The 27,415-nt window shown below is 40.2% G+C and overlaps 4 protein-coding genes and 1 long non-coding RNA gene across 6 annotated transcripts in view; 3 read left to right on the top strand and 2 right to left on the bottom strand.

Annotated features, from left to right (window-relative positions):
- Positions 1-2,165, bottom strand: part of LOC116687783 (trypsin) — a 5,323-nt gene extending 3,158 nt beyond the window's left edge. The window contains exons 1-2 of one of the 2 annotated variants that reach the window (XM_032513392.1): positions 1,674-2,165; positions 314-473 (exon numbers count right to left, since the gene is read on the bottom strand). In XM_032513392.1, the coding sequence (XP_032369283.1) occupies positions 314-473; positions 1,674-1,731 (218 nt within the window). In that variant the 5' untranslated portion in view covers positions 1,732-2,165. The remainder of the gene's footprint in view (positions 1-313; positions 474-1,673) is intronic. The other variant, XM_032513391.1, reaches the window with a different exon arrangement.
- Positions 1-19,153, top strand: part of LOC116687786 (uncharacterized) — a 20,793-nt gene extending 1,640 nt beyond the window's left edge. Inside the window, exon 3 of the long non-coding RNA XR_004331631.1 lies at positions 19,005-19,153. This is a non-coding gene — a long non-coding RNA (uncharacterized LOC116687786). The remainder of the gene's footprint in view (positions 1-19,004) is intronic.
- On the top strand, positions 4,893-10,558 carry LOC116687784 (anionic trypsin-1). Its single transcript, XM_032513393.1, has 6 exons — positions 4,893-4,988; positions 5,389-5,457; positions 5,886-6,036; positions 6,645-6,786; positions 8,268-8,525; positions 9,982-10,558. Exons 2-6 carry the CDS (start codon positions 5,397-5,399, stop codon positions 10,129-10,131), a joined length of 762 nt encoding a protein of 253 aa, XP_032369284.1. The 5' UTR covers positions 4,893-4,988; positions 5,389-5,396; the 3' UTR covers positions 10,132-10,558.
- cdab (cytidine deaminase b) lies at positions 11,363-15,736 on the top strand. Its single transcript, XM_032513394.1, has 4 exons — positions 11,363-11,629; positions 12,626-12,737; positions 14,681-14,738; positions 14,905-15,736. Exons 1-4 carry the CDS (start codon positions 11,443-11,445, stop codon positions 15,043-15,045), a joined length of 498 nt encoding a protein of 165 aa, XP_032369285.1. The 5' UTR covers positions 11,363-11,442; the 3' UTR covers positions 15,046-15,736.
- LOC116687781 (dnaJ homolog subfamily C member 16) lies at positions 15,585-27,415 on the bottom strand. The gene is made up of 15 exons (XM_032513388.1): positions 27,007-27,415; positions 26,768-26,834; positions 26,461-26,606; positions 24,875-25,050; positions 23,137-23,321; positions 22,563-22,667; positions 21,650-21,808; positions 21,336-21,466; positions 20,827-21,004; positions 20,330-20,512; positions 20,119-20,195; positions 19,898-19,978; positions 18,407-18,496; positions 17,875-18,045; positions 15,585-17,268 (listed from the first exon to the last, which is right to left on the bottom strand). Exons 1-15 carry the CDS (start codon positions 27,198-27,200, stop codon positions 16,779-16,781), a joined length of 2,433 nt encoding a protein of 810 aa, XP_032369279.1. The 5' UTR covers positions 27,201-27,415; the 3' UTR covers positions 15,585-16,778.

Genomic DNA, 27,415 nt, shown 5'->3' with positions numbered 1-27,415 from the left:
TGACTTCTACAGAGTCCACTATGAGAATGCCAGAAGAATGTCTATGTGTTTCAGAAACAGTTTGACCTTTACCTTGAGCCACATTTTAGCTTTATGAGGGATTGTGTCAGTATGACAATGTTAACATTGTAAGTATTGTGTTTTTAATGTTCTTTCATCTTAATACGCCAGTATGCTTTATCAAAAACATAAACAAGCATGTAACCTTCCAAACAGGAAAAACATGACAAAACATGGTATTGTGATTTTTTACCAGACAAAAGCAGCAAAAAGGATCAACAGCTTATTGATGACAACTGTTGAAAAATCTTACCCGATGTTACAGTGCGCTGCTGTCAGCACCCAGTACCTGTGAACCAGTGATCCACCGCAGAAATGTTGTCCCCGGGTGCTCTGCAGTGACACTATGTATTTGATGGAGTTTGGTGCGGCGGTGTGACCACCTACTATACGGCCCTGCATGAGCACATGGCCTGTATGGAAACAAAAACATTTACAGGACAAAGCGTTAAAAGGAGCTATGGCAGATTTATTTAGAGTAGTTTAATATTTCTATACTGTAAATGTTTTCTCCCCTCATCCGAAAAGCCTTTTCAGTTCTGACTCACTGGTGGAGACTGATAATTGCTGAAGTTGTTTCTTACAAAGCTGATGGAGAGGGGACATTAGAACCACTTTCCCCATACTTTTAACATGGCACATCATGTTCTCATAAAATACTGGAATTGTTCCTTCAGGCTTTCATCTAAACTGCTAAATACTCCAGACATTCTGCATATATAGTAACAACAGAGGTATGGATTTCAGTCACTCTTAAAAAGTCCATCTTATAAAACATGGCGAGAGCTATCGGTGAACAAAAGAGGAACATAAAGAGTGAGGCCCTCTTAATCCCCCCTCCCCCCTTCAAGCCCATTGACCCAGCCTGGCAATTAGTGGTTTTCACCTGGGAGGCCACTGCTTAAAGAAGGTAACCCAATATAACCTGACCCTCTTGTGTCACCACCTTGGGCATTGAAACATTAGAATGGGGGCTCTCCCTGCCCAATGCAACAGCTCAACTACTGTACATTGGCTTCAGACTATACAGTAGGAGACGTGACTGGAATTACAGTCCACAAACTATTGAGACCTTTAAAAAAGGACTAAAAACATTTCTTTTTAGCAGAACCTAAGTTTTATCCTTGCACAACAATGTTGTTGCACTATTTACCTGTATTTTAAACTGTTGTTTTTATCTTGCTTTTAGGATCTTATCTGTAGCACTTTGAGGTTTGTCTTAAATGTAAATTGCATTACAAATAAAATGCATTATTATTATTATTATTATGAAGACTATTTAGTGGAAATGTCTATACATCCTTGCTGTAACTGTGGGTTTAAATTTAAAAGATTTTTTTTGAGAACACACTTAAGGAGTAATCCCAAACTACTCCAGGAAGTTACTACTCCCAGCCAAGAAGTATGGCAAATAACTCTCTGTAAAACGTTGAATTGTCATTTAGAGGTTTTCAATTGTTATGCTAAGCTAAGCTAAGTTAATGCTGGCTTAAGCTTCATATGAGAGAGGTATCCAACTCTCAGCATGTTTTTAAACAGCAACAGAATCCTAAATTTAAAATTTTATAAATCAACACAAATTTTGTTAGCAAAACTGAAAAGCATGTACTCACTGTGGACTGCTGTGAGGTCCAGTAGCACACAACATAAACACATAAGCAGGCTCATCATAGCTGTGGAGGTTTAAGTTCTTTATCCTACACCATACTGTACCAGCAGTTGAACCACTGCAGCCAGACAACCAGTGTCCTCTGCTCCTGTCTGCCAGCCCAGCACTGGGCATCCACTCCTTTGTGGAAACAGTAGGAGTCAGACATATCAACCTTTGTCCTTGAGTTTACTTTCATCCTTCACCATGACATGTAGGACCAGGGTCCAACACTGTAGCATTGATTGAAAAGGAAAGAGAGGAACAAAGTTCACCTTCAAAAATTGCCTCCCCTTCTTTCTGCCATCCCAGCAATATCACAACTCTTTTTCCTGACCCGCCTGACTTGTCGAAAGGCCTTACAGTGTTGCCATGGCAACACAGTACTGTGCCGAGCGGGTTCATCTATACTGTATCAGCATGCTCTGTTGGTGTCATCATCCAGGCTTATCCGTGCTGAAATGTTTCAACAGCCCACTGTGTGTGTGTGTGTGTGTGTGTGTGTGTGTGTGTGTGTGTGTGTGTGTGTGTGTGTGTGTGTGTGTGTGTGTGTGTGTGTGCGTGTGTGTGTGTGTATGTGTGTGTGCCTTTGTATTGTAGCCGTAGGGAGATTCACTTCTGAGCTAAGACAACACAGTGATACTCTACACAGCCGAGACGCACAAATTTTCCTCTGTATGGTATGAATCATCATGTCTGCGATGATAATAACTCATTATCATCAGCATGATCATCATCACCATAATAATCATCATCATCAGTGGATGATGCAAGTCAGCATCATCCACAGCATGGGAGGAGAATCTGGCCTGACCTCCTCTTGTCCCACATTAAGAGCTGAATAATTGATGCTTCACCCAGTAGAATGGGAGAGACGGCTTTGTGTCGCCTCCCACAAATATTTCGGAAATCTTTACAATATGAAGACATTTTAAAGGGCATGTTTAAGCAAGTTACACCAACATATTTTTTCCCTTGTCCCCAGTGGGGGTGAATGCAACGTAATTTTTTAGCAACGGAACATGACTTTCCACCAGTCGCCCCTATGAAAACTGTTAACAGCTAGGTCTGTGGATTATCCAGACTAGTGGGGACACGTATTTAGCAAAGCCACCTGATTGGACCTGCTTTTGTGTAGTGTAATTTACTTGTATCTCTATTTTATTCTTTACCTTTTTATTGTATCTCTGCTTTGTGTTTTGGTTTAATCTTTTGTTGTGAAGCACTTTGTGACGTCTAATCTAGAATGGAAATTTCCTACTATTACATTACATTCTTTCCAAAGTTAGATGAGAACGTTTATACCAATCTCATAGTTTTTCCATATTTTCAGGATGTCACTGGTCCTGGCCTAGAAATAGTTACAGCATGAAAATCTCATAAAGCCACAACTAGTTATTTATATTTAAGTTTCTGTACAGATGAAACAAACGAGATAAGCACTGTTAGGAAGATTTTTTTAACCTAAAAACAGAACCAGGCCAGTTTCTTCTTGCTTTATGTCTTTATGCTAAGATAAACTACACATTTCCTAAGCAAACCATTACAACCGATGCAAGAGTAGTATGAATCTTCTCATCTAACTCTCAGCAACATGAAATGAAGCTGCATAATCTTGTCTACCCTCAGAGAATTGCCATACCGTTTATACAGAGCAATCTGCGGTATATCTTTAATTATGGCATGTATTCATTGTGGGAAATGTTATGAATCTAATATCCATTGCTTAACAATTTTGTACTATGTAATAATAATAATAATGGTAATAATAATAAACAGACACACACACACACACACACAAGACAAGGGACCAATCAGTCAAAGAACCAGCTGCACCAAGTGTCCAGGGTCCTTTCTGGCGCTCAATGGATGTGCGCTGTAGATAGTTAAATTAAGCCTTTAAATACACAGCATTTATATTTGGTAGAGCTCAAACTTTCAAAATGTCAATGGTTGTTTTATAACCATACATCTGTAGTTTAGTGTGGCTTTGTCAATGAAAACACAACATTATGTGAGTATAGAGATTAAATCAGCCTAGAAATAGAGACATATTCTGTCTTTTTTTTGTCAACATAAAAATCTGGTTGTGGCAAACAAGTCTCTGTGAACTGACTATATTTCAGCGACACATTCTTCTCCGACTCACCACTCAGACGTCAATACTGTACAATACACGTGCAGTTCTGTGCAAGGCATCTCTCTCTCTTACTGTCTCACACACACACACACGCACGCGCACACGCACGCACACACGCACACGCACGCACACACACACACACACACACACACACACACACACACACCACACACACACACACACACACACACACACACACAAAGGCATCACATTTGTCATCTCAGCTTTGCACCTGAGGGAGAACAGAGCCCACTATCACCTTTCACCCAGTTGGAATGACACCTTTGGGATTTTAAACTGTATAGAGGATATGAGTTATATGAGTCACAGACCAAACGCCCCTGTGTGTGGGAATTAAGAATGAAAAAAAACTAACTGCTGGGAAACTAAGTGAACGTGACACCTGGAGAGATGGAAAAGGCTGAGAGAGGAGAAGAGGGACACTGCAGACAAAAGTCACAAGACAGTGTTTCCCGGCTGGATCAGATCAGTGTGAATTTAGGCCAGGCTTTGGCACTGATTTGACACTATTTGCTTTGATTGTTAAGTTAACTTGAGGGGAAAACAGAAGTACAAAAGATATTCAGCCATTCTTACTCTCAGTCAAATGAAATAGATTTCTGAGACAAGGTTTGTCCTTGTTCAACAAGAATAGATGCTGTTATGTCCTGCTAAGTCTCAGGTTGACTGGGGGAAAATATATCATACTTAGACATTATTTGTCCTGCCTGTCTGTCTCTGTAACATCATTGGATACACTAACAACATGCCTGGCCGGTATATTCCATCATTTATCTGGCTTGTTGGGTTTCATCTCAGTAAAGCTTTACTTTGTCTCCACTACTGGACAATAGGCGGTACATATGAGAACAAATACCTTGGGAAGAGAGCTGTAATGAAACAGAAGACTGCTGTTCAAAGAAATTATGTACTAGGTCACACTCTTGGCTTTCTGTGTGTGAGAGACACTAAGATATATGGCGGACAATGGGAACAATGAGAGTGGCAGCTATGGTCACAGTATAAAAGAGGCCTGAGAATTCTCAAGCTGTACTGCTTTCCACAGTATGAGATGAGTGAGTGAGTGTGACTGCCAGTGTGTGGATGCTTGGACTGTTTCCTCACTTGACTCTTGATAAGGTGAGAAATCTTTGTATCAAATTGATTTTAATTCTATTGTGTAATGTTGTGGCTTAAGGAGTTTAATCAGTTCAAATGAATCATTTGAAACTTGAAACCAGTTGGAACGTGTGCTTGTTTCTGAGTGTGAAGAAGCAATGCAATGAATAGGAAGTAAACCACTGAACATAAATGATCTTAGTTGCAGTAGTTCAAAGGTTGTAAGTTCAAGAATAATTACTGGACACATTTTGGTGTGCGGTTAGGTATACTGATTTGTCCTGCTGGGATCCCACAGAAGAATCCCCTTGAATATGCAGGAGTGAACACATTCATGCCACCTGATCCTTTGGTTATTGTGGTTGATAATACTATTTTCAAAACAAAGCCAGTTTATTGTTGGTTTGTTTCCTTTTAGTAGCTGCTAAAATGAACCTGGCTCCATCCTGTCACCTCTCATTGCTCCTTCTGCTTGTTGCCAACCTGTCAGGTGAGACATCTGACAATACATTTAAAGTATATACTGTCTTCTTAACTTTTAAACCTATTGTCACACAAGGCTGACTTCATGTAACTCTAGATGAGTAAAACCTAAAAGCGTTGAGCTTATCTTATGTTAATGTTTATGCTAAATGTCTTTTTATAGCCAAAGGTTTTATTGTTATAGTTATTATTATTATTATTATTATTATTATTATTATTATTATTATTATTATTATTATTGTTGTTGTTTTCATACTGTTTTGCTCTCTGCACTACATTTTTATGCCTTTTTTGTAAGCTGCTGAAAACTGCTGCTGGAAATTTCAATTTCTTTGCTGGAGTCATCCCAAAAGGATCAATGAAGAGAAGTCTAAGTCTAAGTCCAGAACAGAACATCCATGTCTCTGTGTGTCTAATCCCCTCCTCGACTCCTAGTTGCGTACGAGGAAAGAATAATCGGGGGTGCAGAGGTACAGCCCTACTCCATCAAGCACCAAGCCTCCCTCCAGTTCATGAACTACCACTTCTGTGGAGGCACCCTCATCCACCCGCAGTGGGTGGTGTCTGCTGCCCACTGCTGGAGACCGTAAGTTACTGCAGTTTTACACATGTGGCACTCACAAGGCCAGATTTCCTTAATGAAGCATGGTTGGATTACCGAATGGGCGTACCGGGCCCAAAGGTTCAGATGGCCCCTAAACCAGAGCCTCTGTGTGAAGTTGCTGTTAATAATTTAGCATTTATTGTTGCATTACCAAAGGGCTTTGTCATACATGTCAAGAACAGAGCCCCAAAAGTCCTGAAAACTGAATAAATAGCCTAAACAATCACTTTGAAGACAATATCATGATACATTTTAAGTGAGTGTCTATCTCCTCAGTTTATGTATAGGAATAGAGTGCAACTGTATGGCCACACAGCTGATTTTTTGCAAGTCAGACAGGAAAATGCCTGTCTTTGGGGGAGTGGTGCGGCCTCATATGTCTCTTTGCACAGGAGTCCATCGTCTCATATTGTAATCCTGCTATGCATGGAAGCGCATGCTGCACATTGCGTTTGAATCTCATAGCTGTGTCGAACAAATATTAAAAGGATCTGGAACAACTTCGCAACTTTACAAAAAAAGTGTTCGAATGTCTGATCTGTAGTTGATGGAATAAACATCTCCTTTTCCGTCACACTGTGTTCTTTCAGGAGTCAGCTGATCCAAGTGGTCCTGGGTGAGCACAACATCGTTGAGGTGGAGGGCTTTGAGCAGAGGTTCAATGTATCTTTAGTCGTCAGGCACTACCAGTACCAACCCTGGACATTTGACAATGATATCATGCTGCTTAAGGTAAGGGATGATTATGACATAGAGTTTTGTTTTGATACAGGTATGGATTTGATATGGATCCTGTGATCCAGGCTTGATTTGAAACCGATTTCATGCACTGATTAGATTACTGATTGATGTTGATGAGTCAGTGGCCTGCAGCACAATGCAGAGGCAGACTATACATAAACATGTCATGACAAATATGCAATAAACCATGCAAACTCTTTAATAGCCTAAATAGCTGAACAAATATGAAAATTTCTAAATAATGCGTGGTCTGTCGTAGGACGGATGTGTCATATTATAAGCATGCATCCAATTCATTACATTTTAAATGTTTCTGAATTACATAAGCCATATGGTGTCCTTGCTTACCAATTGGCACAACTAAATTCAACTTAAAGGGCTACTCAAGCCATTGCATTTTCATAAAGTCGGGGAAAGAACTTAAAAAGAATGGTCCAGGTTGAAATATTCTGACTTTTGGTCTCTAAAGTTGAATCCTGCATTTCCCATAATGCAATTCAATAACGTCTTGTAATTGGACCTTCCCTGCCCAGGTAATGCCAATGTATTTCAAACTCCACACACCCAGATTGAAATGCAGGTTGCCTCTTATTAATGTGTAGCCTTTGACAGCCAGTTGCTGGTTTCAGAGTTTGGTAAAGGATTGTTTAGAAGTCAAGTGACTTCCCTTCCCGTCAGGGAACACTGACTCATTGCTTTTTATTGCACGTATTGGGGATTTTCATTTAAACCGAATTTCCAGTACACTATAACAATTGTGCAATTGTAACACACTACAAGTGATCCCTACTACCCGTTGAACTAGTGACCCTATTGAGAGAGTTACAGTCAACCCTTTATTAAATAGTCTGATTCTGCTTTGTTCATTGTATTCTGTTTTATACAGTGACACATTTCTATGGGTATAGCACAGACCGCAGAGTAGGTCACGCAAACAGAAAATATAGTTAAATGCTACCTTCAGCATTTGCTCTTTGTGATGACTTGACCGCAGTGGTGGAATGTAACTAAGTACCTTTACTGAAGTACTGTACTTAACTACAAGGCTGAGGTATTTGTACTTTACTTGAGTCTTTTCTTTTCGTGCTACTTTCTACATCTACTCCACTACATTTGAGAGGGAAATGTAGTTTTTTACTGGATACAGTAATCTGACAGCTTTACTACAAGTACAGCTGAAATGATTAGCCGATTAAACACTTAGTTGATTGACAGAACGGTTTTGATCGTTTCCAGTTTCTAAACAATGAGATTTTCTGCAGTGAGTACTTTTTACTTTTAATACTTTAAGTACATTTTCCTAATGATACTTACATACTTTAACATGAGTGCAATTTTCAATGCAGGACTCTTACTTGTAACAGAGTATTTTTACAGTGTGGTATTAGTTATTTTACGTAAGTAAGTAAGTAAAGGATCTGATTCATTCTTCCACCACTGACTGACTAAAGGATATGTTCTCTGTGGGTCAGTTGGACCGTCCAGCTATCATCAACGCCAGGGTCGAGCCAGTCTCTTTGCCAGACCTGGACTCACCGCCCTTGGCCAACTTTGCCCGGTGCACAGTCAGTGGCTGGGGTGTAACCTGGCTCAACAGCTACACATTGTCACCTGTACTGAGGTCTGTAAATGTGGATATATTCAACAACTGCTGGTACTACTACTACTTCAGGATCACAGAGAACATGGTCTGTGCTGGCTCTCTCTATGGTGGGAAAGACTCCTGTCAGGTGAGGCACCCAAAGTTAAAGGGATATTGAACCGTTGGAAAGATTGATATATCTTTCAATTGGGTCACGCATTTAGTAGAAATGTGAATATTTTTGTTTTTGTTTTTAGAAATTGGTGCCTTCTAGGCCGAGAAAAGCCAGAATATATGTTTTTGGCTTATGTGGATGAAAGACACCAAATCCATAATGCACTTGCTTCTCTGTGAGTCCACTCCGAAGCCACGCCTACCGTTTACAGACATAGACAGACAGGGAGGCATTCAACTCAACTCAAGTTTTATTGTTATTTCAACCATATACACGAAACATTTCACCTTGTCTCAAGTGGTGTTACACATTTAAAATATATAAAACCGACATACAAAACATGCTACATTTAATGCAAATAAATTAAAAGCTCTGTAAAGTTCAGTCAACGCAATGGTGGCATCAGTGCTTGGAGTGATGTAAACACAGAGTATAAACACAGCGGTGAATTTGCGTGGAATGTAAAATGGTCGGCATTTAACAGTCACAAACTGCACCAGCAGTTAGCAGTAGTTGGACAAAAGCACCCCATTTCTGCACCAGTCTGTGTCCATGTTAACACAGCCCACTTCCACAAGTCTTACCCAACAGAACAGCATCTGCTCGGCAGGCTGGCAGGCCTGGTAGCTAGATTTCGGAGTCTGGTGCACTGTTGTTCAGCCATGTTTCCACAAAAACACATAAGTCTCTGAACTCGCGTTGGGAGTTTCGTTGAAGTTAGACATAGTCCAACTTCTTTGGCCACTTGGGGAAAGTGTAACAAGATGTAATCACAAGATTTACATATTTTATTATATATATATATATCTACATATATACATATATATATATATATATATATATATATATATATATATATATATACAGTATATATATAAAATATTATTTCACCTTATAAAGTTGGCAAATGTGTTAGCAAACAGTAATAACATTATTTACTGGCATTTGAAAAATTTAAGTCCAATCTTCATTCTCCTTGTAGCTATGTGTTCGTCTTCACCAACTTACCAACAGAGAAGCTCACCAACTGAAAAAAGCTCTTCAGCTGTTAAATGCACCACTATGTTCACCAGCTACTCACAAATTTAGTCTGCGTGCTGTTTGGTGGTGGGCACATAGTGTATGGATTTTTAGATGCTTTTTACTGAAAACAGCTGCTTGCAGCTGCTGGACACAAGGTTTATATGAGCTGAGTTTTTTAAAGAAATGCTCCATGTGGCTGCGGTAACTGCAGAGTTGGGTATGTATGGAGCATTTCTTTAAAATATATATACACAATATTGATTAGTTCAGCTTGAAAAGCTTTTTACACCAAACATTTAGCATTTTCAGCTACAATCAGTTAGGAAACATTTTTGGGGAGTATTTTGCCTTAAAAGCTGTCACATAGCCTGAACAAAAATGTGTATCTGTTTCTTTTTCCATCCAGGGTGACTCAGGGGGACCTCTTGTTTGTAACGGTAAATATGAGGGCATTGTATCTTGGGGCATCGGCTGTGCCTATGCTTACTACCCTGGTGTCTACACTAAGGTCAGAAACTACCTCGGATGGATCAACTGGGTCACACAGAACAACTAAACAGACTCTCAATAACTTGCTCACCCAATGCTCTACTGGGATGAAGATTTAAATAATAGACCCTGAGACCTTAATGGATATTTTTGTTGTCTTTTATACATATATACTGTATATAATAAAGAATACACTGGATAAAAAGATATTATCTGTAACATACACCCCATGTCACAAACAGGTGAAATTGCACAAATACACAGAGAAGTTACTTATTGAGGTGAACAGAAAACTTGTTTTTTATGAAAAAAGGTCTGACATATACATTACGACTAAATGCACTTTTTATTGTATAGGTTTTCTACTGTGTTTATAACGTTTTCCAGAAGTGATGTAAAACCACAGATTTTTGGGATCGTTTCAGGGATCATTTTGGTCTTTGAAGCCTCCATTACTCTACCGACTCAGAGCTCAAATAGGAGCTGGACTTAACAATAAAGATACATATTTTCTCAAACTGTCTCCACTTTTCTTGGTATTCTATCACAGTTTAATATGCAATGGATTAGGAAAGTAATTGGAAAAAATGTTTCACACAACATTTTAGTCATAAAGGTGAGTCACGTATCCTGCCTAACCTTCAAATACCGTACACACATACACATATATGTAGAGCTGGGCGATGTTGAGAAGATCAGATATCACAATATTCTTGTCCTAAAACCTCGATGACAATATTGTGGCAATATTATAGGGTTGATAAATGGTGCTTTAACAAAATATCTTATCTACAGTAATGTAGATATTATCCCTAAGTGGGTGAAGGTAAAAACAATAGAATAGCTATGACAGTCTGGTAACACAGAAAATTAAATCACTTTACAGTAATGCTGTAAAACCTGGAAAAGGCAACACATTTACGATATTACGATGTCCAAATCTAAGACGATATCTAGTCTTATATCACGATATCAATATAATATCGATATATTGCCCATCCCTACATATATACTATATATATACATACATATACACATATAAACACATATACACACACATATATACACACATATATTATATACATATACTGTATTTACACTGTACATACTGTGTATATATACATACATACACATATGTTATATATATATAATGTACATACTGCATATAAATATTTTTATGTCACGTCTACACAAAATGAATAAAGGCAACAACAAAATGGCCTCCCATTGCCCCATGACAGCATGATGGCATCCCAGCCAGTGATTGGCTGTGACTTCTCACTCTCACCCTTCCCTTTGACCTATTCCCATTTAAAGCTAAGCTACAATAGACTCGTACTCTGTCTCAAAAACCGCCTTACAAACCCCAAAAGCAATCATGGACCAAGCCAAGTTCAGCGAGGATGTGATGCATATTAAGGACCATGGCTCCACACACTTGTCCCAGGAAACAGTGAAAAAGCTGATTCACCAGTCTCAGGAGGCAAAGCAGCAAGCCTACTGTCCTTACAGCAAATTCAGAGTGGGAGCTGCTCTCTTGACTTCAGATAACTGTGTGTTTACAGGTAAGACATGCGTCTTTTTTATTAGAGTACATATTTGGCAGGAAGAAAGCTAGTTTAGTACTATTGTGTATTAATTTTAAATTCTGCATTCTTCTTGTTTTAGTGTTTTTCCTAAAACCAATCTAATAAACTTATTTGCCATTATTAGCACGTTGATTTTAAAATATTGATATGCCGTACATCTAAAAGAAAGAGGCACAGCTCTGTGTAACTTGTTTTTGAGTCTTTTCTTGCCGCCTTTGAGATCATTTGACATATGGGGGAGAAGAAATGGAATTTCATTGAAAGTACAAAGAAATAGATCATTTGCCAGGTCTGTTTAATTTTAATGCACTATGTTAATGATTAACTGACAAAAAACAGTTGAAATTACTCAGTGAGGAAGGGTTTCATTTTAACATGTCTCCCCACAGCCGCTTGTTGTTAAATCTTTCCCAGGATCCTTCCAACATGCCCTCATTAGAGCAGCCATTTTGACATGCCAGTGGAGGGCAATATAATGGGACCATAATTCATTTGATCAATTTCACCTGTGTTTGCACTGCTTTGACATGTCAAAATGGCTGCTGTGAAAAAGGCCTATTGGTTGGATAAAAATCCCATTTCTTAACTTTCCAATGCCCTAAGCTTACCTTTTTGTCATTGTGTCACTTGAGTTAACAGCACTGTACACACATTGACAAGGATATTATTGGCAACAATAAGGCAAAGACGCAACTCTCCTGTTTATGTTGATGTCCATTCAAAGCTTAGCGAGTCACATGCACCTCAGCAGGAATGTTTGGGGGGCCCATAGCTGGCAGACAAACAGCTGTGAGTGCAAAGATCCGTTGAGTTACTATTTGACCAGGAGATTAAGTAAATAGACAGCCCCTTCTGATGACAGGAAAGGCCTCTTCCTGCAAAACCAGCTCCCCTTCCCCCTAATTTTCAGTTTAATTTCAATAAAGCAAATACACTGAAATGTACTCATAACTATACCTGTGTCCCCGGCAGGTTGCAATGTGGAGAATGCATGTTACAACCTAGGTGTGTGTGCTGAAAGGAATGCTGTCTCGAAGGCAGTTTCTGAAGGCTACAGAAGTTTCAAGGCAATTGCAATTGCCAGGTAGGACAAAATCATCCGCCATGACTCACTTAACTTAAAACCTGTTCAAACTTCCCCCATCCCTTCATACAACTCATCCTTGTCTTAAGTATAACTTCCTCAGTTTAACACGCGAGGAGAGAAAATGTTGGACCCTGATGGTGGTGTCTCTGTGTATCAGTAACACATTTCAAGAGACCGAATCAAAATAGATCATAATTATAAGATATATTATATAAAACTCAGGAGCAACTCAACTCTGGATACGTGAAGAAAGTTCGGGAGACTTTGATGACTCACGCAGAAGCAATTGATTTAGTATTAAACAGTACAGTTTAATCCCAATGTAATGCCATCCTAACTCTAAGGATATGTGTATTTCCATGAGGCATTTATCGCTTGCTGAACTGGGTTGTGCACAGATTTTAATGCTGATTAACGTGAACAATGCAAACATGCTCAACTAAATCTTTTTATTGTGCAAATACATAAAGATCAGTCTATCTCTGGAGAATAGGCTATCTACAGGTGTATGTGTTTGTAAGGTGTGTGGGGCCCTCTAGCCTGTTTTTCACTAACTTTCAAAGGAGACTGTCATGGAACACTACATTCCCTTATCATGCAGCTGCTTCAACCCCCTAAACTTCCAGAGACAGACAAAAAAATCCTACTTGAACCAAGGACAGCCAGGTTTAGTGATGAAGTATGGTTGAATAGATCTTTTTGGTCCCTTACCTGTGATACCTACGTTTTCCACCAACAACCTAGTGCTTCTGGAAATTCCACCACACTTTTTGCATGTCCTCCAATCCTCAGGTGTACAACAGGAATACGAGAGAAGAAAATCAATGTTAGAAAAAATCTAACCAACTATCACGTGTTCTTTGATTTGATAAGGACGAAGAGAGGCTGAGGGTCCAGTTGAGAATTAAGAAAGGGTTTAATGAAACGACATGATGAAGATGATAAGACAAAGACAACACAACAAACAACACGATAACACTGCAGTTGACAGCAGACTTGATCCATGCTTCTCCCTGATGGAGTCGCGTGAAACCAGTCCTGAATATTCCTAAATCACACACATTTATCCCCTGCACCTGGGGGCGGCTCCTTTTCACCTGGTGCATTCAAATCCATTCTTATGGTTCGTCGTTGGCACGACAACATGCCGAGCGCATCTTCGCTGTCCAATGTGGAAGGAAATGGCTCTAAACTCTGCCCCTTTGTAGTCGGTTTTGATTACAGATCAACAGGTTCATGTGAATGTGAAATTCTAACATCAACACAGTTTAATTAACATTGCATTGTCTTAGCCTAGTCTAAGACCCCAGGGGGCAGGAGACAGGGGGCCACCTTTTGGTGTTGTAGCAGGAAGCTCCCTTCCATATGTTAAATGCCAGACTTGACCTGATCAATTCTTTACAGTCAGGAAAAGAAGGGAAAGGTGAGGGACAGAGACAATGCATATTTTCCTAACCTGGCTCCATCATACATACACAGAAATTCATTGTTTTCACAACATTGTTTACAACTTTTTATAACTCAACACTAGCTAAAAATGACATTGCGTGCGTGATCACGGGAGGCTGTCACATGGACCTGCCAACAGTGTTGTTGTCAATACTTAGAATTCCTCATGGGGGAAACAGAAACTACAGACTATATAGCTTTAAAGGCTTGTGATAAGGCCTATATATAAGCCCTGTGAGAAAACTATTGAACAGAGCAGAGAATTAGAAGAAATAAGAAGACTTATAGTAAATAATTATTAGAAGATGGTGGTAAATGATTTAAAGAACTGGGGAAGCTACAGTATGATTAATTATTAAAGCAACACTGTGATACAGAGGCATCAGTCCAAAACATCAGAGTCCACAAGGTTTTTGAGTTAACATTAATACATTAATATTATATAACAACATTAATACAGTTCTATATCTGTCCTTGTTTGTTTCTTGCAGTGACATGAAGGACCAGTTCATCTCCCCGTGTGGTGGCTGCAGGCAGTTCATAAGAGAGGTATCATTTCTGCTGTTCTACTGGTATAGTGAAGTTTTTCAAGGAGGTTTTAGTTTTCAGTCTGTGTGTAATAATATTCTTATTAACTTTTCGTTGTCATGACCACACACACAAAAAGTGTTGCTTTGCAAGAGGATTTGAATACATTTTCTGTAATTTCCTTCAGTTTGGATCAAACTGGGATGTGTACCTGTCTAAGCCTGACGGCTCATACCTGAAGATGACGGTGGACGAGTTGCTGCCCGTCTCCTTTGGCCCTAAAGAACTGTCCATGAAGAAAGTATTTGACATTTCTAATGAGTACTGAGCCTGTATTGCAGTACAGAACACACACATTGCTAATTTGAACCACCATGACATGTACTGTGTATAACATATGGCTAAAAACCTATTCATGTTTAGCAGCAGCAGCTTTATTTATGGTAAATGTTTCTTATTGTGTTATTTGATTTCAATGTCACATATTAAATTGTACTTAATGTATTTTGTTATTAATATACTCATGAAGCTAATTGCCAGACTATAAGCTGGAAAATGCATTGTGCCTTAGTTAGCGATTGATTTACCTACACTACCTACAGTATTTAGTGATGGGTTGTTGCAGATAAAATTATTTCTTAGTTTGAAGAAGCATGACGGAAAATGACGTCTCATATCAACATTAATAAATGTTTATAACAGTTTCTTTTATTAGTTTACACTTCATTTCTGAGATATAGACACAAATGAAGTTCAAAGGACATCTAAGAACAATGATAAGTTACAGTGTACTGCATACAGCATTTGTGGAGCAGCAAATTATTCAATTACAGAGTAAAAGGATGAGAGAGACGGGGTGAAGCATTAAAGTTGCCAGTGCAAATTCACTAAAACATTATTAGTGATTTTAGGTCTAAGTATTCCATGCATTGATATTTACAGTGGTTTATGGCGCAGGCTTAAAAAAGGACAAGTATTTTATGGTAGGATTCATCTTTCTCCCCTGACTCAGACAATTGGGGGGAAAAAAACAAAGTTAAACCAGCACCAAACAAAACAGGTGGAAAAAACATGCCGATTTCAACATTTTGGGTACTACTAATCCAAAATAATATTTAAGTTTATCAGAATTTAAAGTTAGCTTCCAGCATATTTAATGTTAAATCCCTTAACAAATCTGCTTACAATGCTGTGAAATACTCTGTCTTAATGCCTGGAATTAAATAAGTGGTGTCGGATCTATAAAAGCAAACAACTGAAGGCTCCTAAAAGTAAGAAAACAAACAAAAGTGTATCTATAAACTCAGTGCATTAGGCTTAGTTTCCAAACCTTTATACATTTACCTGCCTCCACATTCTGATGTAAAAGTAAAATCTCATAATAGAGGGTTTTCAAGTGTAAAGATGTGTTCAGGCTCAAAGCTAATGTTAGAGGCTATTGGGGGCTCAAAGGACTCAAATAGAGCAAAAACAATTGTGTTATTCCCGGCTATATGAATTCACGTAATAAATGTAGAGAGACAAGAGTTAAAGAGAGGAAAACAACACTAAGAACGAGTTAATCTGTAACACACACACATACGTCATAGGCACAAACACACAGCTAACTACAGCGGACGTCTGTACCATGATGCTTATTGGCCTATAAACAGGCACAGCACACCGCCTTCAACACCATCTGTGTGTGTGAAGACATATTGTTAATGTTTGTACTACAGCTTTGGTTGTTTTCCTATAGTCTCTCCTTTTGCCTCCTCCTGTCTCTGTACAGACGACATGAAGTGACATCATGCAGCGTGGCCTTTACCTTCGCCTCAAGAAGCTTATTTAAAGGTTTGTGGTAGCACTCTATGCCATCATTTCCCATCTGCTTTACAGATCTGACAGATAAAATAAGACAGACAGACATTCTGTAAAAAGGTCACAACAGTTCCTTTGCAACAAAGAACTTAAATATTTGAAAATGGCATTATGGTTTTGCAGCTTTCTTGCTAATGAACTTAATCAGGAGGCAAGCCCAAAACGTGCATCCACTACCGTTCCATCTTTCTTACTTTGAGCTCAGGTCTCTGTGGAGGAGTTAGTGGTTTCACCCAGAGACGGCCATGCCGGCACCTGTAATCTGGGTAGGGTGCCCTCCATTAGCCTCTCCATCCACAGTCCCAGCCTGTCAAGCTTGTGGTGGACTTCTATGCTTGTGGCCCTACTGGAGCCCCTCTTGGGTCCAACCCCATCCTCCCTGGAATGGGACCTGGATCGAGAGTGGGAGTTGGATCTGGACGTGGACCGGGACTTCCTCCTGCTGTCGGAGGAGAATGAGGTCTCAGACGAGGAGTCGTTTGGATCATCCCCTGTGAAGACGGGTCTAAAGAGGCAAAAGTATTTCTTGTGGCCGTTGAGGGCCAGCACGTGGCCAGTGTAGTCCGGTGACTCCTCATCCACGTCTGAATGGCCCTCGCTCTGCATAGAGTCAGAGGTTGAGCAAAGGAGTGATGGCATCCAGTGGCGGTGCTTGTCAGCGTTGAGGAAAGAGAAGTGGAGGGTCTGAGTCCTGTGGTGGCAAAGATGTTCATAATTATTAAGTAGACCAAGATTTAGTCAAATAAGAAAATTATGCAATCAGGAAATCTTATTGACCGTTTCATTTGTACTCGGAAGTCAAATTTTTTTAGGTCAAAGTTGGAAACACGCTCCATAATCACGGATTTCCGAGCTTAGAACTCAGACCAACTGGCAGTACCCAGAGTTCAAAATTCAACATGGCTGTCCGGGGCATCAACAATTGAGAAAGCTGTGGTAACATACAGTTATTAGCACTTCTGTCTTATTTGAGCCTCACTTAATCAATCGTACACACTGTACTGTCCAACTTCTATCTGTGGACATGCTTCTATGCCGTTTGTATGCACAAAAACGGTGTAATGTGTTGTTAACTACTGGTATTGATAACAATAGCTAACCTGGCTAGAGCTATCCCCACAATGAAAAATCTGACTTGTAAATGGATCGATTAAATTTGTGTGTGATGTCATTCCCAGCTCCGGATGGAATGCATTCACACTCACAAGCCAATTTAGGCTCTATGTTTATATGATTAAACTAAAAGAAACAAATACTAATAGAAACTTAAAAACTGTCCTGCAGTGCTGAGACTTACCCGGAGAAGGAAAAAACCTCCTTGGCAAATTTCCTGAGCAGGGCATTCTTGGAGGTGTTGGTGAGCACCAGCACCACGTTGATGTGGCCAGGCCTCAGCTTGACAAGGTTGCTGATGTACGTGATGTCTGTCAGCTCCGTCACTTCCACAAAGTCCTTCTTAGGAGGACGGCTGAGTGGACCAATGAGAAAGAAAACGGAAAAGGAAAGTTACAAGGAGGGCTATATGACAGAAATTGCAAATTTATTAAAACTATACTGCTGGGTCAAGTTTAACTATTAATGAGAACATTTGTTATTAGGCTAAGACAACTCAAGGAAGTGCTTAAGTTAGAGCCCCTCCACGGTCGTGCCAGTTTGTAAAACCTTTGATCGGTGTGGGAAATAAACTGTTTGGTGCCCTTATTTTGCGGTTTTCTGCTATTTTGTCTCATATTGTGAGTAATGTAAGTTGCCAACGTAGAACAGGCTTTAGGCTGTGGATGTACTGTATTCAATGTCCAACTTGTGTTCAATTCATTTCACTGCATTACCTCGAAGTACTGGCTCTACTTGATGCGTCTTCCTCGGTATGCTGTTGCTCCTTTGGCTTTGGTTTCCGTGGTTTGCTTTCGCCTGGCTCACTTAAAAAGGCATCACAAAAAAAAAGGAAATCGTCATTGTGGACAGCAGTTACTCTGACTCCTTTGGGGCAATGCCAGCCAGTATTAGACTCACCTGGAGTCTAAACCAGGGATAGTCATTTTGAATTAGAAAAGGGGAAATAACACATTTATATTGTAGATATAGTCAGTATCATTGGGTATTAGACATGTTTGATTAACTCTAGAAAGGCCAGCATTCCATTTACCATATGTTCCGGACTATAAGTCACGTTTTTCCAGGTGTAACTTATATATCAAAATATTTATAATTTAACATGTTTTTAAATGTTAATTCATACTGAAAACATTATTGTCTACAGCCGTGAGAGGGCGCTCTAGGCTTGTGACAATTATATGCTGCTCCTAAAGACAACTGTGAAAACACAAACAAAATGCTCCTAAAAGGAAAATCCTATTCTGCAGATCATAAATGCAGATAGTAAAATATGCAGCTAAAAATGGTAGCAGAAAGAAAGTTTGGAGTGAGTGAAAACTGAGGGACTGGCGAAAAGGTTACTCTTACTGCAATGAAGGAAACAAAGAAAGCTAATCGCGGGCTGAAAGCAAGATGGCCAGAGCTGGAGGAACGAGTCCACAGGTGGGTGCTTGAACAACATGCTGACGGAAGATGCTTGTCAACGGTTTAGCTACGTCTCCACCCCTGGTAGGTGTTCTGTGTGCTATTGTATACTTAAATAACTATGCATGTGATCGTTAACATACCGAACACCCAGCTACTGTATTCAGCCTGTTATGTGTGTTATTGTGTAGAATAGCTTGCCTTTTCAGATTAAATGTCTGTTCTTGGTCTTGGATTTTGTGAAATAAATTTCTAAATAAATGGGACTTAAAGTCCAGTGCAACGTCTATATGTTTTTTTCCTCTTCGTGAGGCATTTTTTTGACTGATTTATACTCCGCAGCGACTTATAATACGGAAAATACGGTACTCCAAAAACCACTGAGCGAATAAGATTTACCTGTTGACGAAAGAGTGTCAGCACTCGCAAATATGGCATTTCTTGAAGCATTTATGTCATTCATTTTGATCTATTTTTTTTAAACAATATGACTTGAGAGAGTAACTAACTAAAAGGTCAATTTATGTCTTTTAGGCTCTTTCATCTCACATCAAAACATCCACACAAACACACACATGCACAGGCTGTGACGGCCCATGCTTGTAGACACTTCTTTCCTGAACTGGATGAGCAGACACTAAAGAATATACATATTTATAATTACTTGAGCTAGTGCAGTGAAAATGCAAGGCAGGTAAATTTGACCAGTTGGCCTTTCTAGTGTTAAAGTAATTTTAAGTCATATGTTCAGACATCAGATTCAAATGTTGCAGAATAAAAAAGGGTCATGCCGCTTTTACCTGAAGGCCTGAATGATGACAGTGCCAAAAAGAATGAAGAGAGCTGAGAAGATCAGCGACAGGATGGGCATCATCTCTCGCCTTGAGGACAGAAAAATGTTATTTTGGAAACATGTAGGAGAAAACCCACAGCGGCCCATATCAACCAATTACACCACCGTGTCGGTCTTTCTCTTGTTTGCACCAAAGGCTGCAGACTCTCGGAGTGAGTGTTGTCTTACCAGTTTGAGTAGAGAAGGTCATCATATATTTGAAGGATGTAGTCATAAGCAGCATTCATCCACTGAATAAAGAAAATCTGGGGAGGTCAAAAATGAAACGGAAAACAACGACATTAATCCCAAAATGCCTCCGGTTTAAATGTTTTCAGCCTCAGCAGCCCCAGCCCACTGCTCTCAAAACCAAGGTGAGTGTGTGTCTGCAGTGTCTTACAGGGGCCATCTCGTTGTTGAGTTCTGGCAGGGTGGCGTCTGAGTTTAGATAGGTGGGGTCTTTCTGAAGGAGCTCCAGCTGTTCGTAGAGGCGGTACTTATCTTCTTCACTGCCGTTCCAGCCACCACTCACAGAGCGGTACATGACCTTACCGCCGTGGCTCCGCCTTTCAAGAATCACCACCTGTCAGTGGTGTTCAAACACACTTTTACTGACTGCACATTGAGGCTATGCAGAGTCTCGGGATGCACATATCGGTAATCTGACACATATCAAATTCTGGATGTTCTGGATATAAAAAGGTTTTCCAACAAGTGCACGCTGTCCATCGATGTTTGTACTGGATGACAGAATTTTTTATTTTATTTTTTCCCCCAGATGGTTTCATCTGTGTCATACAGTACATTTGTTTTTAGGTTTGTCAAGTGAGTTTGTGTAAAAGACGAGCATACTATTGATCCACGTGTGTACACTGTCTATGTGTTTCTGCCACTGACCTGAGGGGAGAGTGCAGCCTGGTTGTGGAGCAGTGCCTGACAAAGAGGCTGCTGCTGGCGCTGGTAGACGTATGCAAACCGCAGAACGTCTTTTCTGTTAACTGATGCAAAGTCCAGGAAGGCCTTACTGCCTGGAAGAAAAGCTTGGTCCTCCCCTGTGAATAGCAGCACACAGTACCTGCAAACCATTCGCACAGTCAATCCACCGGCTGCAGCAGCCTAACTAGACAACAACATTTAAATCCACCGGCTGCAGCAGCCTAACTAGACAACATTTAAATCCACCGGCTGCAGCAGCCTAACTAGACAACAACATTTAAGTTCACAGTGACAACCACTGTAATGCCCGTCCCGACTTTTCGGTTTGGATTTCAGCTTCTTACGTTAGTTGACATACGTCGATGTTAAAAGAGACGCCTCCTTTTATCTACTCTTATTACACATGAGATTATAGAGAGATATTAAGTACAGGCTCAGAGGCTAAGGACTCCGCTCATAAAATGTCTTACTTTCTCCGTCGGTGGAACTGCTTGACAGGACACAGCTCATCAAAAAGCTGCTGGTTGACCAACCGTGGCACCTGCAGGAACTTGTTGTTGGAGACAAACTCATCCATAATCTGTCGCTTCATACCTCTGGCCTGGAAGAGAGAGAAAGCGCAGGGGGTGTGAACGGCGTAAAGCAAGAAACGTTTGTGTGAAATTTAGCAAAATTACCAAATTGAGACTTTAAAGCTATTTCAATAATTTAAAAATGTATTATCACAAAATATTTAGACTCCTGTTTCAAAATGGTAAGAGGTGTCACTTGTTTATTTTTGTACCTGGATGATGTCAACAGGCTTTTCTGTATCCTCCTTAAACAGCAGCATGGTGGGGGCGTAAGTGTTTATGTTGAACTGCCGCAGTAGCCGAGTGTTGTGTGTGTCACCCTGGTCCACGTAGCCAAAACGCACATAGTCTTTGAAGGCAAAAGCTGTTAACTGAAGAGTGGGGGTGGGAAGACGAGAGCGTAAAAAGTAAATACATTAAAATAAACAGAAGAAGAAGATTTAAAAAACGGGAGAGTTGGGCAGACTGATGGCAGCTTTTATATAAACTCATATGCATTAGATAGTTATGTATACATTAGATAGTTGTTACTAGGATCTTTTATTGTCCCACAAGATGGGAAATTTGTCTTGGGCACATAAACCATGCTGCAGCCATAAAAAAACAAAAAAAACATAAGTCATATACAATACAACCAACCATAATATGAACCTACTGGTGTGTAAAACGCAACATGGTGTCATGCTGTGCATATAGTTAAACATTACTTAAAAAATAAATGAAAAAACAAAAGAAATATCAGTGCAAAAACGCAAATATGCAAATCCCCACAGAAAAAATCTGACTGGGTGAAATTGTGATCCCATAATTGGCCCTAAATGATTCTCTTTTTCTCTATCAAACACATTTATTGATATCAAGTTGTCAAAACAATACTGCCAGGGCATATGACTGTGATGGGTTAAAAAGGTACACGTCCATGGAACAAAGAAAGAAAGATTGCTTTATTAGCAAACAGCTGCTCACAAAGATGCCTCTGTAGTTGCCACTGGGGTAATCTTTTTTTCTCTCTTGTGTATGATCACAGAATTTTAACAGGCTTAAAGAGTCAAACTGTGTGTGTGTGTGTGTGTGTGTGTGTGGTGTGTGTGTGTGTGTGTGTGTGTGTGTGTGTCCATTGCTTACTTTAAAGAGTAGGGGAACAATCGGAACTTGGTCAAACAAGAGAACGCTGGGCTTATTTTCCACATGCCAGCTATCCAGAAAAGCCAGGTAGTTGTTATCTGTGATCTGATGAAACAATAGCCATTAGTTAAAAAATGTATTCATGCTAAATTTAAATAACACAGCCCAACACTAACGAACTACACGTGGATGGAATAAGATGTGGAAAAAGGTGCACAAACAACATAATATTTTTAAAATCAGCGACAGAGGAGACAACGGATAGAAGGTAACATACTAATCCAGTCTCTCTCCAGACTCAAATACGGTGGAATAAAATTTATTTTTTGTAATCAGGACATGCCGGGAGTATTTTCATGGGCTCGGGGTAGGAGCAACAATTGAGTCCCATGTCATCCTCAAGTTCACACTTCGGCTCTTAAATGTATGTTAACATAAACAAGCCTATATCTTCAATTATAATGAAAAGTGTATTATAAATGAGCCGAGATATAATATTCCTATTATCTGAGCTTTGAAGGTAAACACACACACGTAGTAGTAGTAGTAGTATATTTACATCAGTTGCGTTTACCTTTTCCACCAGTTTGTGGGGCAGCAGGTCTTCAATAAACTGCCGCAGGTGTTCCCGTACCACAGCCTGATAGAAGAAAGTCACCCTGCCGTTCACCAGCCCGATGATGGAGGGAGCGCGGTGAGCTCCCAGCTGGTTGGCCAGGCGACGCTCATAACCCAGGTCCACAATGCCAATGCCAACACCTGATGTAATAGTAAAAATAGACTGCTATCGTACGGGATACAGTGGAGCAAAACACAAGCGTTCTCACAATGAAGGGTAAATACAACCTAAAACAATTTTCACATTGTGACATTCCAGTGATTTAGGACAACTAACCAGTACGTGCTAACACAGAGAGCTGTCTCCCTACTGACACTTCAAACTGGTGACATAACATTGGGCCCATAGACTTTTGGTTACTTTCTATTTAAAAGAGTTTAAGATGAGTATGTCAGAAAATGCACCTATATTCCAGCAAAATCACAATGGATGTTGTTGAAATTGGGACTCAAATTCACATATTAAAACTGAGCAGTACAACAATACAGTACGACAAACGTGAAACCCACACTACACCCTGAGGAAGGCTCAAGCTGTTACGCGTTGGTGTACGGTTAGTCTCGCTTTGCCAGACCATCACCCTGATGTGTTTCACCTGTTGTATCACCTGTTTCTTGTTCTTGTACTTAACCTCTGTGTTCCCTTTGTCTCTTGTCTGCCATTTGCCTGTTCCGTGTGCTCTGCATTTGGACTACTCCTTGAGGTCAGTTTTCCCCCATGAGTTTTCCCTTTTCTCTGTGGACCTTTTTTTGGGATTTTTGTCTCCCTTTGGATTTTTGACCTTTTGGAATTTGTTTTCCCGGAATTGTTTGTTTTAGCATTTTTTTATCCCAGTCGTGGTTTTGACATTCCCTTTTTGTGAATAAATCCTTGTTAAGCTTCTCCTGCCTGCCCGCCTTTTCTCTGCGTAAGGGTTCTCACTTTCCTAAATCATAACAGATTGGACAGATAGTCTAGCTAGCTGTCTGGATTTACCCTGCAGAGATCTGAGGAGCAGTTAACCATTAGTCCCCATAAATCCAGTTTAAAATTCCAATACAAAGAAAGCAGAAAACAATGAGAAGACATGCATCCAGCGATATTTCCTGCAGCACTGGAACAATCCCGGAAGTGGAACGTCAAGGATATTGTTAATGTCTTGCCCTATTAACGGGGAACTATGCAGTTTTTAAGTTTAATTTACCTTAACTGAACAGCTTCGGAGTCACCTGCCAGAAAACAGAAACAATTGCCAAAACTGCTTAGTGCCCCTTTAATCAAAGTCCTTTTCACTTTTTGTAACCAACCTTGAGGTTGATGGGGTACATTAATATGCAGGATATTTTTTCAAGTGCAGGGCACTTAGGTTTTAAGTATAAGAATGAGTAGGTAGGGCACTGGGAACTGTACATCTAATTAGTAAACTAACACAATAACTTTAAAATTCATCTCCAGGGACAGACAATTGTTACATTGGGTTGAATTCCTCCCTTGGCGTTCCTCTTTGTTCCAGGAAACCAAGAAGAAATCATAAACACTAATGAAGAAATGGCTGGCTCTGTGTAAAGCATCTTAGCACTTGAAATTACATTTGTCCTAATGGACTGCAACTGAGCAAAGATCAACCTTCTGTTATGATGCTTTTAGGAAAACCAACCCCGATCCTGAGAGTGTGGGGGGTGGACTGATGGGAGTCTCGTGACAGCAGACTTACCCAGTGGCTCCAGCTCCTGCACAGTCTCCTTCCACACAGGCTCTATGTGGATGCAAGCAAAGCACCACTCAGAGGTCACTTTGATTAGGTATGGCCTCTTGTGGCTGTCTGGAAGGACATCGCTGTTAAACTGTGCATGATGAAGCAGGTACTTGCTGTCTGCAAAGTCCCTGGACCTGGAGGAGGGTCGGAAGCAAGAGAGTGAGCCTTTTTCACACTCACAACACACACACACACACACACACACACACACACTACACACCACTACACACCACACCACACTCACACCACACCACACCACACACACACCACACCACACACCAACACACACACACACACACACACACACACACACACACCACACACACACACACACACCACACAACACACACCACACCACACCACACACACACCACACACACGGTCTAACTCCAATTTGGTCACTTATTCTAAATCTTGGTGCACTACGCAGAGTAGAATTCCACTAACAAGTCCCTTTGGTGTTTTAAAGCGCTCATATTATGCTCATTTTCAGGTTCATAATTGTATTTAGAGGTTGTACCAGAATAGGTTTATGTGGTGTAATTTTCAGAAAACATAATTTTTTCGTTGTACTGCAGCTCCTCTTTTCACCCTGTGTGTTGAGTTCTCTGTTTTAGCTACAGAGCAAGGCCTCTCACTTCTGTTCCATCTTTGTTGGGAGTCACCCATGTGCAGTAAGCACTGCTAGCTAGTCGGTTTCAGAGTATGAGGGAGTGCCACGCTAGCGGTTAGGCGAGCATTATAACGTGTGTGATGCATGTTTGTCATGGATGTAATGGCTGGACTACAATAGAGCTGTTTGGAGCAGTTGGTGGACATTGTTTTCTGTTGGAGATGGTAAGTCCCTTTGGGGTGGACTTTGGACTTTTTCACTTTGTATACCTATAAAGTGCACAAAAAAGATATACAACACAATAAAGAAAAGGGGAAAAGCATAATATGACCACTTCAATCTAACAGTGCAGTATTTTTCCTCTTCTAATTTGTCTCAATCAAATATATAATATTTAATGAAAAACATGAAATGGAGAAATATAAGCACATCCTCACATTTGAGAAGCTACTAGCCAACACACAAATTTAATTTAATCAATCATTCATTGATTCATTGATTTTCTGCTGATTGATTAGCTGTATAATGTTTCCACACTATAAAACTTTATCATAATAGACAGTAACTACTCGCAACTAAGAATCTTGGACCTATGGTGGTCTACGTTTTGTCTTTTTGTTATATCAAAAGCAAACACTACACCACTCAATACAAACTGGACACAGCAGCAAGCTGGTAAATACATATTTACGAACACAGTTATGGGAATGTGGAGAAAGAAATGTTTTGTCAGAGGAGCCTGAGAAATGGAAGCATGCTGGTGCTTTGATTTTTGAAAAGGGGATTGTCTGTCCTCAGAGAACCGTTGACAGTACTCATGTACTCCTCTTGTGTCTTTACAAGCATGCAGCAATAGAACATGTTTAAACCAGTTATTGCCTAACTAAATGGCAGTCACAATACTGTAAAAAAAAAAAATTAGAAACTGTACCTTGGGAAATGGAAAAAAGACTCATCAAAGTAAAAGCTGTTTTGGAAGCCGCGGAAACCGTGATGCTGTGACTGGCCGAAGGGCTGGTTTTCATCCATCTGGCCGTAGTTGTCAAAGTTGGACCTTCGCTCCTCGTTAGAAAGAATCTGTGTGCAAAAGAGAATGAAAGGCACAAGTGAGCTATTAATGTATTAATGATTGCAAAGACCATGATCTAGAAAGTGTAACAGACTGAGTGGGCCACATAGAAAACACACTGAATGCCAGCTAGAGCTTGTATGAAATGTTTTAGTGAATTTTCCCTCACCTCGTATGACTTAGAAACCTTGATGAACATGTCCTCAGCTTGAGGGTCCTTGTTCTTGTCTGGATGCCTAAAGAGAAGCCCATACAGGACATCATAAGTCATTGCTGGGGCATGCGGGGTTAAGATGACAAGCACCAGTTCAGGTGTCAAATGTACCATGTCAACTGAATATGGCTGATGTGCTGCTGCCAAGATGTGCTGGCCTACCGTGACAGGGGACTTGATGTCAAGTCACTTACCATTCTTTGGCGAGGTTCTTGTATGCCCTTTTGATTTCTGCTTGACTCGCACTCCTGCTGACACCAAGGACTTTGTAGGGGTCATATTCAGAAGCTGCTCTCACCAACTGCACACTCAAAATTAGCAGAAAGATGGCGAGCAAAACTGGACATGTCCGAGGAGGAGGATGTCGGCTAGTTCTCCTAAGCGTCATCGCTTGCCACTATCCTCGTCCAACGTTAACGTCAGTTAACGTTACCGAGGCTCCCGTGAAGATATGCTACAAAGCTTTTCTGTAACGGACAAATATGGCAAGCTAATATGTTGACTTCTTAAATGTTAAGTTAAATACAGACGGCATACTAGCTAGCTAGTATTTAACTACGATGAGGCCATTATTTTTCTAGCCAATGCACTCTGTTAGCGTCA

Source organism: Etheostoma spectabile, chromosome 4 (assembly GCF_008692095.1).
Source record: "Etheostoma spectabile isolate EspeVRDwgs_2016 chromosome 4, UIUC_Espe_1.0, whole genome shotgun sequence".
Classification (NCBI taxonomy): Eukaryota; Metazoa; Chordata; class Actinopteri; order Perciformes; family Percidae; genus Etheostoma; species Etheostoma spectabile.
This window is presented reverse-complemented; position numbering and strand designations above follow the sequence as displayed.